At 40.9% G+C, this 18,306-nt stretch overlaps 2 protein-coding genes and 1 long non-coding RNA gene across 3 annotated transcripts in view; 2 read left to right on the forward strand and 1 right to left on the reverse strand.

Moving 5' to 3' along the window:
* Positions 1–3,815, reverse strand: part of LOC107372509 (zinc finger protein 721) — a 32,044-nt gene extending 28,229 nt beyond the window's left edge. The window contains exon 1 of the mRNA XM_070553502.1: positions 3,370–3,815. Within this exon, the coding sequence (XP_070409603.1) occupies positions 3,370–3,496 (127 nt within the window). The 5' untranslated portion in view covers positions 3,497–3,815. The remainder of the gene's footprint in view (positions 1–3,369) is intronic.
* Positions 3,816–10,527: 6,712 nt separating this feature from the next.
* On the forward strand, positions 10,528–13,965 carry LOC107383122 (uncharacterized). The gene is made up of 3 exons (XR_001572695.3): positions 10,528–10,587; positions 12,473–12,580; positions 13,579–13,965. It is a non-coding gene; the product is annotated as an uncharacterized lncRNA (long non-coding RNA).
* A 1,734-nt stretch (positions 13,966–15,699) lies between these two features.
* Positions 15,700–17,687, forward strand: LOC107383119 (diamine acetyltransferase 1). Its single transcript, XM_015955569.3, has 6 exons — positions 15,700–15,969; positions 16,495–16,546; positions 16,635–16,718; positions 17,096–17,197; positions 17,279–17,319; positions 17,390–17,687. Exons 1-6 carry the CDS (start codon positions 15,907–15,909, stop codon positions 17,564–17,566), a joined length of 519 nt encoding a protein of 172 aa, XP_015811055.1. The 5' UTR covers positions 15,700–15,906; the 3' UTR covers positions 17,567–17,687.
* The last annotated feature ends 619 nt before the right edge of the window (positions 17,688–18,306 follow it).

An 18,306-nucleotide genomic window follows, 5' to 3' on the forward strand; every position in this document is an offset into this window, starting at 1 on the left:
TATTGGTCTAAGTGGTGTTTTGTTTGTGTATTTTTGGAGTTCCATAGATTCTTGGTGTTACGCTTGCTGTAGGAATCCAGTGTTTGTACATTTTTTCTGTTATTTTGCCTTTTTCTTGTAGTGGCTTCAGTAATAAAACATACGAAGGGAGAAACCGGACGCCAACTCAACACACGAACAACAGAACACAGAAAGGAGTGCGAGAAAGAAACAAGTGGAAAACACACAAGAGCAGCAAAAGAAGAAGCAGAAAGTACAATAAAGAAGTCAGCCGTAACAGATCATTGCATAAGAGAAAACCATGTAATGGACTGGGACAACACACGGATCATAACCACCGAACAACAGAAATACAAAAGATGGATCAAGGAAGCAATCGAGATAAGGAGACGTGGATGTGGGACCATGAACAGGGACGATGGAGTTTACACGCTGGACCATGCATGGGACTGCATCGTCAGAGAGGGGAGAGCGGGCAGTAGAGGGCGACAACGTCCTCTGCTGCCCGCGGATAAACGGAGAAGGAAGTGACGCCACCATCAGCGCCAGCTCTGAGGAAGTTTGCAGCCGCAAACGAAACGTTGCAGGTAAATAAAACCTTTCTGTGTTTTAAAGATGAACTAAAAGATGAAATTAGAATTTCAACACAGCAAGAACACACCAAGGATTTCTGTAGAGCTACCGAATCAGCCAGGGTGATCCAGTTTTAAGGTTTGATGTTATGATTTGCACAGCCAATCAAAGGCTGACAGGTTTGAGAGATGTTACCAAGACAACTCAGGAACAGCCTTCCTTGATAACGGATGTTCTGACTGGGTGAAAGCCTATTTATGTGTCAGAGTTTAACTTGACCGTGCTTGTTTTGGTGCGAGTGCAGATGTTATGACCTCGCTATTGAGCACAGATCAATGAAGCATTTCATCATAATATCATTATTATTATAAGTAGCAATAAACAAACGTTTATTTAATGATTATCTGGATTATAAGTCGTGGAATTGTTCATACTGATTTAGGAAATCATTCTTGGTTTAGCAGCTGATCCGAGCTGGAGTGTTCCTCATGTGGAGGCCTTGGGGGAAGAAAGTTATTGTTGTCATACCAGCAGAGTCCGTGAGCTGCAGCTGGTATGAAGCCGGGCTCATTTAAAGGGAACACATGCGGTCTTGTGTCTCCTGTTTGACCAGATGTTGACCAGATGTTGAACAGATGTTGAACAGATGTTGAAAGGTCAAACTGTACCTAAAACCGACCATTGCTGGACGTTACAAGTGACTGATTAGATGAAGTTCAGTTCAGTTCCTCAGTTGCCCCAAAAGCCTCCAGAGAAACTCTGACCCTCTGAGGCATGATGCCTTTCTGTTTTCAGAAACTTTTTGCTGAAACCAGCAGCTATTAAAACCGGTGGATGTACAACTAATAGCACGTGTGTGTAATTATCCGTGTTTCCATGTTTCAGGAGCAGCTGTAGCTCCAGCGTGCTGCTCTTGTTTTCAAACTAAAACAACTCCAGTTTCCTACTTTTTACTTCTTCTTCTCATGTTACTTCAGCAGGAATGTCAAAAACCCTCCTGTCGGCATTTCACTGCTGGATTTCCAGGTGAAACTGGAGAAGTTAGAATCTGGAGCAAAACTTCATTTATGTCAGTAATCCAGCCTATGAGACAGATTCATTCCATGCTAATCCAGAACTTCCTGCCGTTATTTGTTCTAACTGTGATGCTTACAGCTGAGGAAACCCAGTTCAGAGACTCAATTAGAATATTACATGAAATCAATAAAAGAAGGGTTTTAAATGTGTGTGTGTGTGTGTGTGTGTGTGTGTGTGTGTGTGTGTGTGTGTGTGTGTGTGTGTGTGTGTGTGTGTGTGTGTGTGTGTGTGTGTGTGTGTGTGTGTGTGTGTGTGCATGCGTGTGTGTGTGTGTGGTTGCTTGCCCTGTGTGTCTCTGTGTTATCCTGACCAGGGTGTACCCCGTCTGTTTGCCTGGAGAAAGGCACCAGCCCCCCCCCCCCCCCCCCAAGACACTGCGTGGACATGCAGGTACAAAACAAATGGACGGTTGTGAAGAACTACAGAAATCATATAAACTACCACGTAAATCCAAATGACTTGGATTGATGGATGTGGGGAATGGTGTGTAGGATTTTCAGGGAAAAGATGGATTTAGCCCACTTTGGAAAAAGCCTTTCACATAACAGAATGTAGGAAAACTATTGTGCCGTGAAAACTTCCCGGATGGGTGTTTATCTTGTTCAGGTGTCTGTTACTTAACCAACGTCTTATTTATGAAGGCATCCATAGTTTCCCGGTGAAGGTTCTCCCTCATCCAGGTCACGGCAATCCAAAGGGGTTTGAATGCAGCTCTGAACCTGCATCTAATCAATCCAACATCTCCCATAGGGGCTAACAACTCCAACGACTCACCAGGAGGTAGGGAGGAGGGGTATTCATAGGTAGTTTCAGCTCGTTAAACCACAGCAGACAGCTACAGTTTATGAGCTTGACCCTCCCATATTCCGGTCAGAACTGACAAAGCAGCTCATCCGAGAAGCTAAACGTCTTCCTGAAACCAAAGAAGTCCAGTTGCCTTCCTGTGAACCCCTCTGGACATCCATAGATTGTGTTGGACAGGTCCGTCCTCAAAAACACGTGCAACACTAAAGCTCAGTGGACTTTCATCAGGAAACAAAAGGAATAGCAGCTCCATGAGCGGAATGACTGGCATCATCACACCTTTTATGTGTTATCTTATTTTCCTTTGTTCGTATCTTTTATCAGAGCTCCTACTTTAGCGTAATGTTGTCCTAAACCAGAGGAGCCCAAAGAGCTCCGCGTGATACAAGACGGAAGGTTTGAGCACAACATTCCAGCATCATGGCTGAGCCCGACACGGCCCTTTTGTTTTTAGAAGCTCCCCACCAGACTGGCGGACGGACTTCTGCAGCCCAGAGTAGCTGGTGCTGCCAGAGCGAAAGGGAAAGCTGTGCAGGTGCCTTAGGACAAGTAAACAGAAAGTATTCACAGAACTAACAAGTTGAACGAGTTACACACGCCGTTTCTTCCCCGTCGGCTTTAGCTCCCAGACATTTGGTTTAATATTTAACTTGTTTTTTTGGTTTAATATTTTCCAGCTGGATAATGTGTCAGTGGGAACTTTGACCGATAAAAAGTTGCTCAACTCTTTTCCCGTCAGTCAGATCAAAACTTTTAGACTAAAACAAACTTTTAAATGAAAGCCCTCTGTTTTTATGAAAAATGAGTAAAGGAGGTTTGTTCAAGATTGATTTAGGTTTCTAAAAATAACATTTACAACACCTGATTATCATTAGACCAGAATAAGAGTCAAAAGGGTGTAAAAGCTCCACTCACCTCCTGTAGAAAAGGTCCATAACAAGTTAAAAACCACTAAAACCAGCAAGGAGCTGGAAGTGTTCATGTTGGCTCTGACCTCGGCTGTTTTCTCTGAGTCAGAGTGGAATCCCGACGGACGGCTCATGTGATACGAGCTGATCCGACTGAGGTTTACAACTCCTTACTACCACAGGCAGGAGGCAAAAAACTGAATCCACTTTCCTACTCCAATACTCTGTGTCCTTTTGGTCTAGTCAGCTACTTGACTCGGTGTTGGCCTGTCTAATTTGTGTGTGACGTAATGTCTGTGTGTGTGTGTGTGTGTGTGTGTGTGTGTGTGTGTGTGTGTGTGTGTGTGTGTGTGTGTGTGTGTGTGTGTGTGTGTGTGTGTGTGTGTGTGTGTGTGTGTGTGTGTGTGTGTGTGTGAGTGTGTGTGTGTGTGTGTATGCACACACACATATATAACAGGTCACTGACATAACTCATGCATTAGTATAAATTATTATCTTTTATTATAATTTATTATTATTATTATCTATATTATCATTATTATTATTATTATTATCATCATTATTATTATTATTGTTATTACTAGTATTATTATTATCATTATCATCATTATTATTATTATTGTTATTACCATTATTATTATTATTATTATAATCATTATCATCATTATTATTATTATTGTTATTACCATTATTATTATTATTATAATCATTATCATCATTATTATTATTATTGTTATTACTAGTATTATTATTATTATTATCATTATCATTATTATTATTATTATTATTACTATTATTATTATTATTATTATCATTATCATCATTATTATTATTATTGTTATTACCATTATTATTATTATTATTATAATCATTATCATCATTATTATTATTATTGTTATTACTAGTATTATTATTATTATTATCATTATCATCATTATTATTATTATTATTACTATTATTATTATTATTATCATTATCATCATTATTATTATTATTGTTATTACCATTATTATTATTATTATTATAATCATTATCATCATTATTATTATTATTGTTATTACTAGTATTATTATTATTATTATCATTATCATCATTATTATTATTATTATTATTACTATTATTATTATTATTATCATTATCATCATATTATTATTATTGTTATTACTATTATTATTATTATTTAATCACAAATAGTTTGTTTTTCTCATTTGAACCACTTTTAATCATGTTTCCTTTTCTAAATGTATATATGAAGTTTTTTGTTCTTGTGAAGCGCCTCGTGAATTTGATCTTACCGCGATAGAAAAGATAACTGCCTGTTGAGGAGAAATCAGAGGTTGTTTACATTCTCCTTCAGAAACTAACAATTAATACTTCAATAATTAACCTCAGTAAATTAAGGGGTTACTGAAGCTTTTCAACCTTGAAGTTAATGAGATATTAATGGTAAATGTGACATTTTATGCATTCAGGAATCCACGGTGGCAGCAGCAGTTTGAGGAGAGAAACTCAGAGCCTTCTCGTAAAGGTGTGGTTGACTTAATAAACATTTCTAATGATTATTTCTGATTATAACGGCTCGCTCTGAGTGTTTCATGCAGGCTGAACATGAAAACAGTCCTCCCTTCTCCTGCGTTAGCCTCTGATAGAAAACAGATGGCGAATGCTAGGATTGGAAAATCCTCACATATCTATGTCACACTAAATTTGCATTCATTGCTGAACACATTCTGTTAGCCAATCAGAAGCGAGCTGTGTGCATATCATTAATTATAATAATGAGTAATCCTGCTGTTTTCAGCCCACCTCTGCACCAGCAAACTTCTGCATCTCAAAACAGGAGCATCATAACTTTTTTAATGACTCGTAAGGCATTTACACTGCAGATGATTTGAATAGAGTAAACCACACCTCTAATGCATTTCTCTCCAGATCCACCAGGGGGAGCCCAAGGTGTTTAGGTTCTGGGCCTCCCGGTTGCAGGTCTGTAGCTCTCAGGTGTGTAGAAGGTCTGACCCTGGGCAGAAAGGCTATTAGGCCACCAGAAAGCTTCAGAATCAGAAGTCTGGAAGATGGCGAACTAAGCAGCTGTCCTTAGCTTAGCTCTGGTGCAAGGTGCCTTTCATCCCTTCTTTTTTGATGCTTTGTTCCCTCAAAACCTTACGCTGACTTCACAAAGAGGCCAAAAGAACAGAAGAAGGACAAAAGGGAAAGCAAGTCTTCCCAGAATGATAAAATACGAGACTTGGCTTCAGCTGCGGATGACCACGACTACTGCCTTTCAGACATGGAGCTTGAAAGTGGCGGCGGGGAAAAAAGAAATCTGGAGGAAATGAATGATTTGCTTCTCTCGACTCCGTCTAGGTGACCATCCGAGAAAGATTGCTAGACCCAGTCCCACAGCCAGCGACATCCTGGTAGCTATTCAAGCTCTCCACGTGTGATTTGATAAACAAGATGACAAAATGGCGGACATTAACAACAAGTTATCTGAGAAAGCCTCGTTGATTGCCAGTCTTGCTGAGTCCATTGAGTTCAATGCAGCTGAAGTCCGTGATCGTAAACATAAAATCGCAGGTTTGGAGAAGGAAGCCTCAACCTTACGGAGAGAAGTTGACGATCTCAAAGAAAAGGCAAGAGAACGAGACCGGTACTCACGAAGGTGGAATCTAAGGATTAAAGGAATGAAAGAAGGCATGGATGAAGATATCAGAAAAGAGGGGATCAAAATTCTCACCAAGATTGCCCCAGAACGGTCGGATAATTTGGAGTACATCGTCGACACTGTGCACCGGATTGGAAGGAAAGAAGAGGGCAGAAATCGCCAAGTCATAATTCCATTCACACCGAGATGGAAGAAGTCCAAAAAGGCTCAGATTTGTGAGAGTAAAAAAATCCGTTTTGCCGAGGAGTTGACGATGGAGGATCGTATGGAGAGGGAGAAGGCTTACTTCAGGGGAGCTGTCGGTTATATCAACGGCCGTCGCGTTCTGGCGGACGGCTGAAAGGTGTTCACCTTTACTTGCTTTCTGAATTGTACTTAAAGAGGGACGTCTGACAGTTTTGAATGGGATGGGAGGTGCCGACACCACTGTTCTTTCACTTTTCACTAAACAGGAAAGAAAACTAAATTTTTCTTTTTTTTATATCTTCAAGTTTGATATTCTTAATATTTTTAACTCTATTTTTGTTTATTTGTAATGCAACGCACGTGTTTGTCCTTTGTGTCGTTGAATGTTAGAGGTCTCAGGGATAATGTTAAAAGAAAAGCTATGTTTATGTTTATCTAAGGGCTGAAAGCAAATTGTGCCTTCCTACAAGAAACTCACTCAAGTGACGCTGACGCCACCTTCGGGTCAAACCAGTGGGGTGAAAAATTCCTCTTCAGCCACGGATAAAACCACTCTCTGTTCCTACCCATGTCCAGGGAAGGTCATTGCTTTTCAGGCTGATATTTCAGGACACAAAGCTGCGCTCAAGGCTCACACAAGAACTTGAATCCCATCCTGAAGTTGGCCGCCACTCAGGATGTGACTTCTGATGTTGATGCACTGGTGAAAGCTAAAAGATGTAAAGTAAAATGAGTCAAATATACTTTAAGTGCTACATGAAACTGATCTAGCCATGTGATCTGTAAGCTCTTTGAATTACTAAGGAATATTTTTTAATATTTATTTATTTCAAATTTTCAAGTACACTTCAGGTGTTGTACTTGTACTATTTTGGATACACGGTCCTCAGGCTCCAGCCTTGTTTTATATTGATTGTATTAAAACAAAGAAAACAATCTGAAGTTGTTTTTAATTTACCGGTCCGGCCCACTTGGGACTAGATTTCCCTCAATGTGGCCCCTGAGCTAAAATGAGTTTGACACCTCTGGTGTACATGTATGTGTCGTGTACATGTATGTGTACATGTATGTGTCGTGTATATGTGTACATGTATGTGTCGTGTACATGTATGTGTCGTGTACACGTATGTGTCGTGTACATGTATGTGTACATGTATGTGTCGTGTACACGTATGTGTCGTGTACATGTATTTGTACATTTATGTGTCATGTACATGTGTACATGTATGTGTCGTGTACATGTATGTGTACATTTATGTGTCGTGTACATGTGTACATGTATGTGTCGTGTACATGTATGTGTCGTGTACATGTATGTGTCGTGTACACGTATGTGTCGTGTACATGTATGTGTACATGTATGTGTCGTGTACACGTATGTGTAGTGTACATGTATGTGTCATGTACATGTATGTGTACATTTATGTGTCGTGTACATGTATGTGTACATATATGTGTCGTGTACACGTATGTGTAGTGTACATTTATGTGTCGTGTACATGTGTACATGTATGTGTCGTGTACATGTATGTGTCGTGTACACGTATGTGTCGTGTACATGTATGTGTACATGTATGTGTCGTGTACACGTATGTGTCGTGTACATGTATGTGTCGTGTACATGTATGTGTACATTTATGTGTCGTGTACATGTATGTGTACATGTATGCCACACATACATGTACACATACATGTATGGGTCGTGTACATGTATGTGTTGTGTACATGTATGTGTACATGTATGTGTCGTGTACACGTATGTGTCGTGTACATGTATGTGTCGTGTACATGTATGTGTACATTTATGTGTCGTGTACATGTGTATATGTATGTGTCGTGTACATGTATGTGTCGTGTACACGTATGTGTCGTGTACATGTATGTGTACAAGTATGTGTCGTGTACATGTATGTGTCGTGTACATGTATGTGTCGTGTACATGTATGTGTACATGTATGTGTCGTCTACACATATGTGTAGTGTACATGTATGTGTCATGTACATGTATGTGTACATTTATGTGTCGTGTACATGTGTACATGTATGTGTCGTGTACATGGATGTGTTGTGTACATGTATGTGTACATTTATGTGTCGTGTACATGTGTACATGTATGTGTCGTGTACATGTATGTGTCGTGTACACGTATGTGTCGTGTACATGTATGTGTACATGTATGTGTCGTGTACATGTATGCCACACATACATGTACACATACATGTATGGGTTGTGTACATGTATGGGTCGTGTACATGTATGTGTTGTGTACATGTATGTGTCGTGTACATGTATGTATCGTGTACATGTATGTGTCGTGTACATGTATGTGTCGTGTACATGTATGTGTCGTGTACATGTATGTGTCGTGTACATGTATGTATCGTGTACATGTATGTGTCGTGTACATGTATGTGTCGTGTACATGTATGTGTACATGTATGCCACACATACATGTACACATACATGTATGGGTCGTGTACATGTATGGGTCGTGTACATGTATGTGTCGTGTACATGTATGTGTCGTGTACATGTATGTGTCGTGTACATGTATGTGTCGTGTACATGTATGGGTCGTGTACAAGTATGTGTCGTGTACATGTATGTGTCGTGTACATGTATGTGTTGTGTACATGTATGTATCGTGTACATGTATGTGTCATGTACATGTATGTGTACATGACCCATACATGTATGTGTCGTGTACATGTATGGGTCGTGTACATGTATGTGTCGTGTATGCATACCACAGCCATTAATAAGGTGAATGACTCCTCGTGGAACTGAACACAGAGAAATAGATTTGGCAGCAAACATAAATGAGATAAAACTTTCGGTGTCTATTGGAGGGAAATCACTGCAAAGTGGTGCAAACAAACAACCTTAAAGATGTCCAGGAATACAGGAAGAGAGAATAGTTACACCACCACAAAGAAATAACCTGGAAAGGTCATTTAGCTTCTGCTGCTGTCGGTCTAGAGTTCTGATCCTCTTTAAGTTTTCCTTTTGTCCTTTCGACCTTTTAACTTTCCACTCAGGAGTCTGGTGTTTTCCGTAACCATGGGTGTGTTTAAATCCCAGCTCCACACTCTGTGACTGGACTGGAAATTTGTGTTATTGGTGTAACTGGATGGGCGGGAAACCCTCTCCTCCCCTCAAATTTGATTCCCTAAAAAATTATTCTTATTATTTATATAATTTAAAGTCTTCTCAGGAAAAACAAAGTGTCATGCAGTCATTTGATTCATCTTAATTTGAATATTAGCAATAGTCTTCTTGTGTGATTCATCTTTTGTGCTGACATGATGAAAAGCTGCCAGGAGGAGAAGCTGATTCCTCAGAAATCAGAAAGCTGTCGTCATCACTGTGTGAGGAACGGAACATGCAGGATTAACAACAACAATTTAGGACACCAGGAAATTAGCACTTCTCTAAAAATCAGACTACTTTTATTATCCTTGTATGCATCACATTACTACGGCTCACAAATGGATCCACTCTAGAGAAGACCAAGAAACTCAAATCAAAAATAAACACTTTGGGTTTGGAACAGAGAGAAGCTTCCTCGAACCCAGGGGCGGGGCTAGGGGTGGCAACTGGGGGCTCAAGCCCCAGATGTTTTCTGAAAACTCCAGAATCTGAATTTTACTTTTGTGTATAAAACACTCTCTCTCTCTCTCTCTCTCTCTCTCTCTCTCTCTCTCTCTCTCTCTCTCTCTCTCTCTCTCTCTCTCTCTCTCTCTCTCTCTCTCTCTCTCTCTCTCTCTCTCTCTCTCTCTCTCTCTCTCTCTCTCTCTCTCTCTCTCTCTCTCTCTCTCTCTCTCTCTCTCTCTCTCTCTCTCTCTCTCTCTCTCTCTCTCTCTCTCTCTCTCTCTCTCTCTCTCTCTCTCTCTCTCTCTCTCTCTCTCTCTCTCACACACACACACACAAACACAAACACACGTTCAGTTGTGTACAGGTTAACATTTTAGGACATTAAAAAATCATTTGGTGTTTATTCAGATCTTTCTGAGGTACAAAAAAAAACTATTTCAGCCATATCGTCGTTGTTTGTTTTTCTACTGAAAGGTGATTTGTTTCATTTTAAAACGGATTCTGGAATTGTTCAACTGATGCCACCCTTGGTTACCTGGAACATGATAATTTAATTTTTGTGTGATTATCAGTGGGATTTTATTTTTAATGTCTACAATGACTTTGTTATTATTACTATTGTTATAATAGTTATTTTTATTTTTATTATAATGTTCGAAATAAAGATTTCATTCATACCATGACAACAAGGCTGCACTTTTTAAAACCCTTCTGATTCTGTGAGCTGATAGAGGACATGTCCACCCTGCAGAGGACAGCTCAACATCTTCACAGAAACGGTAAATTAAAAAAAATCTTTTATAACCTTCTGCCGGTCTGAAGTGCCTTCATGAAACTTTGACTTTTGAAAACTTTGGATTTTAGCAGTTTTGCCATCAGAATTGTTGCTGTTAATGCATGAATGCTGCAAAATCATAATAGTAACACAGATTATTTGAGCTGCCAGTGAGATCTTTAAATGGAAATCCAGTTAAAATCATTATAAAAGTACTGTGTGCTTCGCTGCTTATCACATCTTTATCATGATGGTTATACAAGTGCTGGCCAGTAAATTAGAATATCATCAAAAGGTTGAAAATATTTCAGTAATTCCATTCAAAACGTGAAACTTGTACATTATATTCATGCAATGCACACAGACCAATGTATTTCCAATGTTCATTACATTTAAATTTGATATTCATAAGTGACAACTAATGAAAACTCCAAATTTGGTATCTCAAAAAATTAGAATATTCTGAAAAGGCTGAATATAGAAGACACCTGCTGCCACTCTAATCAGCTGATTTACTCAAAACACCTGCAAAGGCCTTTAAAAGGTCCCTCAGTCTTGTTTTGAAGGCACCACAATCATGGGGAAGACTTCTGACTTAACAGCTGTCCAAAAGACAATCATTGACACCTTGCACAAGGAGGGCAAGACACAAAAGGTGATTGCTAAAGAAGCTGGCTGTTCGCAGAGCTCTGTGTCCAAGCACATTAACAGACAGGCGAAGGGACGGAAAAAATGTGGTAGAAAAAAGTGTACAAGCTCTAGGGATAACCGCACCCTGCAGAGAATTGTGACGACAAACCCATTCAAAAATGTGGGGGAGATCCACAAAGAGTGGACTGCAGCTGGAGTCAGCGCTTCAAGAACCACCACGAGGAGACTCATGAAAGACATGGGATTCAGGTGTCGCATTCCGTGTGTCAAGCCACTCTTGAACAAGAAACAGCGCAAGAAGCGTCTCGCCTGGGCCAAGGACAAAAAGGACTGGACAGATGCTGAGTGGTCCAAAGTTATGTTTTCTGATGAAAGCAAGTTCTGCATTTCCTTTGGAAATCAAGGACCCAGAGTCTGGAGGAAGAGCGGAGAAGCACAGAATCCACGTTGCATGAGGTCCAGTGTAAAGTTTCCACCGTCAGTGATGGTGTGGGGTGCCATGTCATCTGCCGGTGTTGGCCCACTCTGTTTCCTGAGGTCCAGGGTCAATGCAGCCGTCTACCAGGAAGTTTTAGAGCACTTCATGCTTCCTGCTGCTGACCAACTTTATGGGGATGCAGACTTCACCTTTCAACAGGACTTGGCACCTGCACACAGTGCCAAAACCACCAGCACCTGGTTCAAGGACCATGGTATCCCTGTCCTTGATTGGCCAGCAAACTCGCCTGACCTTAACCCCATAGAAAATCTATGGGGTATTGTGAAGCGGAGGATGCAATACGCTAGACCCAACAATGCAGAGGAGCTGAAGACGACTATCAGAGCAACCTGGGCTCTCATAACACCTGAGCAGTGCCACAGACTGATCGAGTCCATGCCACGCCGCATTACTGCAGTTATTGAGGCAAAAGGAGCCCCGACTAAGTATTGAGTGCTATACATGCACATTCTTTTCATGTTCATTCTATTCAGTTGGCCAACATTAGAGAAACAAACATTTTTTCATTGGCCTTTAGAATATTCTAATTTTCTGAGATACCAGATTTGATGTTTTCATTGGTTGTCACCTATAAATATCAAAATTAAACGTAATAAACATCGGAAATACATTGGTCTGTGTGCATTGCATGAATATAATGTACAAGTTTCACGTTTTGAATGGAATTACTGAAATATTTTCAACCTTTTGATGATATTCTAATTTACTGGCCAGCACTTGTATACTGCTGTTTCCACAGCATTTCCTCTGACATGATGTGTTCTAATGGGCATTCCTGAGGTGATTCCTGGATAGAGGACAGGAGGAGTGAAGCATCACCAACAGGAAAATGTCGTTGGTGGAAGAGGTGGGTTCATTTAAATTTTCATTTCATTTCATTTTCATTTAGGTCTTTAAAAATCATCTAAAAACTCACCTTTTCATCCAGGCGTTCCCTCCCTAAATGTTCAAAAAGATGACTTTGTTTGGGTTCACACCTTCACTTTGTTTATACTCATGATTTAATTTTCTACTTTATCACTGCTATTGTTTTTCTGATGCTTTTATTGGTTAGAGGTATTTGCCCTGATCTTTATCATGTTGTACAGCGCTTTGTGATTTATATCTGTAAGGCGCTATATAAATAAACTTTTACTTACTTACTTACTTACTTACTTCATTTCACCTGTAGAGCTGAGATTGAGGTCAAATGTTTTGACATCCACTAGTAAGCTGCTTTGGATAAATACATTTGGCAAATGTGTGAACACAAAATCTGGTCGCTAGGAAACATCTGAAACATGTAAAACAAGCGAGTCTGGGACCAAACTGTTATGTATTATGATAGAACTCAGTTTATCTGCATTTAAAGAGCAAGTCACCCCCTACCAGATTCTTACTCCACTCCCACTTCCTGTTTGAAAAATGCAACAAATGCTGTTGCCTAGCAGACCGAGAGGGCGGAGCCGCTAACAAATACACACACACACACACACACACAGGCTCACAACGACATTGTGACATCATATGGTACCAGCTAACATTCTAGAGTACCTCTTAGCCAATAGCGATGGCAGATTTAAATCCAACTGCAGTGCAGAGTTTTTACCTGACGACGGCACAACACTGACAGTTTTAGGCAGAAGATTAAAATTTTATCTAAAATCCACTAAAGTGCAAAACTACTGACTACACGTGTCTGCAGCACGATTAGACATTAATTTGTATAGTTTATCAGTAAAAAAATAGTTGATTTGGGGTGACTTGCTTTTTAATTTTCCAAAATAAAAGGTGAATTTGTGAGATTATGCTCCTGGAAGCAGCTGGATTAAAAGTGTTTTGTTTACCTTTTTTTTTATTTCAAAGACCCAGACCAGCAGAGAAGAGGAGAAATTTGTGAAAGGATCAAGAGTCAGATCGTTGGATCAACCTGCCGAAAAGACAAAGGAGCGTTACTGCTGTGGCCATTGTGACAAGTCCTTTTATTTACCGTCAAAGTTAAAACGTCACCAACGTGTCCACCCTGGAGAAAAGCCAATAGCCCTGTGACCAGTGTGGGAAAACCTTGAGTCAGTCAGTGGATCTGAAACGTCACCAGCAGAACCTCACTGGAAACCAACAGAAGCATGTGTGACCAGTTCAAAAAAAGTCACCAGCAGCATGTTTACCTCGATGGACCAGGAGTAAAAATGTTTAAATGGGTCAAAGTTTGAAGCTCAAAACGTAGTTTCAATAATATCAATATGTATTCAACTCGATGTGTGAAGTTTTCTTTTCAATGCATAACCAACATTTTAAAATAACTGCCTCTAAAAGGTTTTGATCCTTGGTTTAAAGAAGACCCTTCTAGAACCTCTAGATGTAAGTTAGGACCGGCCACAGTGACGACGCTGCTCTCCGCTGTTCAGCACACAGAAAAATGCATTTGATCATTTTACTGTTGAGAATTTGAGCTCAAACGTTCTTCAGATGCACTCGGTGGTTTAATATTTGCTTTGTAAACATTTAAATAGCTTCACAGAGTTTTTGCACACGACTAACTTCTGCAGGAGATGAAATAAACACTGCTCGTCCGGGTTGAGGTGCAGGATAAACAATGGAATGAAGCGAGCAAAAATCTGCACACTTCAGTCTGCACAACTGTTGTATTTATTCTCAAGCTTACGGTCAACAGGAATTGTTCTGATGAAGGTCTGTGGACCGAAAGCTTGAGAATAAATACAACATTTTGGCAGACTGAAGTGTGCAGATGTGTGTTCCTCTACGACTGACTTCTAAAAGCAGCAGCTCATAGTTGTAGGGTTTTGTGTTTTTACTGTGCTGGATGGTTACTTAGGTATACTTGGGTTTTAATAATTCAGTGATTTTTTTATATTTACAGAACAAATGGGATGAACTACAGACTATAGACAGTGTTAGTGAAAACATGTCAGACGTTTGGAAAATTACCGACGTATTTTAATATTGTCCGACAAAAACCTTAAAATGATCAGACAAGCTGGCCGACGTGCGTCTCCTTCTCTAAACATTTATAAATAAAGAGGCTTTGTGAAACCCACAGAATCTGTGCTAATCAGAAGTTTGTGGTTTTCAAAATGTTCCTTTTTGGCAATATTTTAAGAAATATTAAATATTTAAGCTTAAAGGAAATGCACGTCGATCAGCATGCCTGACAAGCTCAGGTTTTTCATCAGACAATTTTAACATACATCAGTAAAATTAAGGGCTCTAATCCATCTAGATCAAATGGAACAGAAAGGGTTTGTTTTGACACAAGTCAACTATATCTTTATTATATCACCTACCTACTTTATTAATAAGTATTCCGGTGCTTTTTTCTGCTTTAAGATGGTCAAAGTTTCAGAGTTGAGAAGCGGTACCATTTTATAAACCACAAATCTTTTCAAAAATCCATACTAAAGGCTCATCAGGAGTCACTGCTGCCACAGTTAGCATCAAACCACCTGGTAAACAGCCTTCCTGCTGACATCAGGGTAAGTCTGACTAAACCAGAGCACGCTGACAAATACATATTTACCCTATGACACTGATATTCAGTATTTAGGCTCAAAATTCTGGCACAAAAGGCCCTTAACTGTATAAACTATGGAGCTGGTGTCTAACAGGGAGGTGACTTTTTAATTAGGTATAATAAAAATATAATTCACACACAGACCATTTGGCAAAAAACAAATCATATGCAAATAAATATATGTGTCCACAGGAGATGAGCAAAGGCAGCTTGGGACGATGTTTGTCTTTAAAGATCATTATAACCTTGGAAAACACAGTTAATACAAGATTAAAACGTTTACCCAAGAGCTTAAATTCAGCTTCTTCCGTCAAAAACAAGAGTTTCCTCACGTGATTATTCCTTGAGTGCTGATAGGTTTGGAGGACAGCCAGAGGGCGACGTTGATTCGTCAGAAATCTGAGAGCTGAGTGAACTGACCAATAGTAATCGAGCACGAGCTGGGGCTATATAATCCCGCCGTAAACAAAGGAGGCTCAGTAGACACGGCAGCGACCCAGCCGAGGGCCCTCTTCGCTGGATGTTCTTGTCTCGACGAGCGCGTCCTGACCAGAGGCCGACTGTGGGGGAAAAGCCACTGCGAAGCGAATGAAGAAACAACTGATCTTCCACTTCACGTACAGAGGACTTTTAACCAGAGGGAAGAAGAGTAAAAGGAGAAAATGGAGTTTAAATTACGAAAAGCTGAACCCAAGGATGTGCCCGATATATTACGACTGGTGAAGGTAACCGGACAGCGAGAACAAAACCGGGATTTAATCTGTAATCCGGTAATACGTCAGTATAACGCCCCAGGGCTACCAGTTAGCCTCGGCTAGCTACCTGATCAGGTTTCAGACGCAGTTAGAAGGTGAGAAATGAGTCGGAGGAAGTTTCCGGAGGATGTGTGAGGTCAGCGCGGGCCGGCCCGACCGCCACCTCTCCTTATATGGGCCGTCTGCTTCCGAGTTGAAGGTCTTATCAGGGCAGGCCCGGTAACGGAAAGATGGCTGCCAGGTGTTTACTGAAATTAACGGGAGAAATCAAAAAGTCTGAAAGTATCAGTTTGGTTTCCCTCTAAACTATTTTTGCTTTTATTATTTAGTGTTTATATTTTATTAAGAAATGTATTTTTATTCAGGAGGAAACTATTTAAATAACATCAATATTCCACTTTTAATCATTATTTTAACGTCTGATCTGTAAAAGCCAGTTTTGGACAGCTCCTTTCTTAAGGATGTTTAACATGATTTAATCCTTTGGTCTTCCAGGAACTTGCGAAATATGAAGAAATGGAGCACCAGGTGACACTGACGGAGAAAGGTGAGGTGTGTGTGTGTGTGTGTGTGTGTGTGTGTGTGTGTGTGTGTGTGTGTGTGTGTTTGCTGACAGTCATTTCCCTTCCTCGTAGATCTTCTGGAGGATGGATTTGGTGAAACTCCGTTTTATCATTGTTTCATTGCTGAGATGCAAGGAGAGCGCAGCAGCAGTGAAGGTACAACATCTGTTTCTTTTGGCTCCTAAACAGTTTTCTGCTGACGTGCTTTTCTCCACAGGTGTAACAGGATGTGTTTCCTGTTTAAACAAATCCAGCTTTAATGAGAACAACCAGTTCCAGCTGGAGTGTTGTATGAGTCGGGCTGCAGGTGTCCCCATAAGCCGTCTAACATGAATCCTCCTGTATCTGAAACAACCTGCAGTGAAGGAAATCCTGAAATAAAAGCAGGAATGTTTGGAAACGTTCCAGCAGGAGGAAGCAGAGTAAACACACTCGTGTCTGAGATTTCATCCTGATGAAACTTTGTTTTTTACGTTTTATCAGCTTTTGACTGTAAACGGTTTATAAACGGGTTCTGTCCTGATTGGCTGCAGATCCGAGCGTTGTGGGGTTCGCCATGTACTACTTCACCTATGACCCCTGGGTGGGCAAACAGCTCTACCTGGAGGAGTTCTACGTGATGGACAAGTACAGAGGTCAGACCCCTCACCTGCTCTCCGTTTCGCCTGATTTTGTTTGCTGTGTGAGTAAAAGCTTTTTCTTCCCGTCTGTTCCAGGTCTCGGCATCGGTTCGGAGATCCTGCGACACCTCAGTGATGTAAGACTTCCTGACACATTTCTATTTCCTGTAAGCACATTTAGTCTGATCGTTCTATTTCCTCCTCCAGCTGGCGATGAAGACGCGTTGCACCGGCATGATGTTCGTTGTGGCCGAAAACAACGAGCCCTCGGTCCAGTTCTACAAGCGCCGTGGCGCCGAGGACCTCTCCCAGGAGGAGGGCTGGAGGCTCTTCAGATTTGACAAGGACAGCCTCGTCAAGATGGCCACCCCTCCTGAGGAGTAGGGGGGGGGGGGTTCAGAGTTCAGCTCTAGATAAAGTTAATCACATGGTTCTGTTTGTAGTTTATTAACTGATTTTATCCAGAACTTTATTAATAATGTTAATAAAACGCGTTTTAACCACATCCTGCTCTGGTTCTTCATGTGAACCCACAAACTAAACAGCAGGACCGGTTCTGGTCCAAACCTCAGGACCAGAAACAGGAAGTGATTCTGCATTAAAGGTGAAAATTAACTTTCAGGAAGTAACGGATAAATAAAGCAGACTCGGCATCTTTCTGATTCATGCTGGGAATCAGCTGATTTGGGTCGGTGGCAAACTTCGTTTTGGTTTTAAACGTTCCGTCATGATTCAGTTGTCTGACTTCAGCTGCTCGAAGGAATTTAGGGTTAAAATAATAAATCTGAGAACCAGATCGCGGGTACGAGCGGCTGGGCTCTCCCTTAGAGGGCAAGAAGCTCGATCATCTGGGAGGGGCTCATAGTAGACCTGCTGCTCCTCCACATCGAGAGGAGCAGGTTGAGGTGGCTCTGGGATCTGGTTAGGACGCCTCCCTGTGAGGTTTTCCGGGCACGTCCAACTGGAAGGAGACCTAAAGGAAGACCCAGGACACGCTGGAGGGACTATGTCTCTCACCTGGCCAGGGAACACCTCGGGATTCTCCTGGAAGAGCTAGCCCAAGTGGCTGGGGAGAGGGAAGTCTGGGCCTTCCTGCTTAGGCTGCTGCCCCCGTGACCCGACTC

This window comes from Nothobranchius furzeri, chromosome 7, assembly GCF_043380555.1.
Source record: "Nothobranchius furzeri strain GRZ-AD chromosome 7, NfurGRZ-RIMD1, whole genome shotgun sequence".
Lineage (NCBI taxonomy): Eukaryota > Metazoa > Chordata > Actinopteri > Cyprinodontiformes > Nothobranchiidae > Nothobranchius > Nothobranchius furzeri.

Bases quoted from the DNA above. Each gene is read 5' to 3' on its own strand.
- LOC107383119 (XM_015955569.3), top strand. From the start codon at position 15,907: ATGGAGTTTAAATTACGAAAAGCTGAACCCAAGGATGTGCCCGATATA. The intron at 15,970-16,494 runs GTAACCGGACAG...TTGGTCTTCCAG, and splicing joins ATATATTACGACTGGTGAAG to GAACTTGCGAAATATGAAGA. The intron at 16,719-17,095 runs GTACAACATCTG...GATTGGCTGCAG, and splicing joins AGAGCGCAGCAGCAGTGAAG to ATCCGAGCGTTGTGGGGTTC.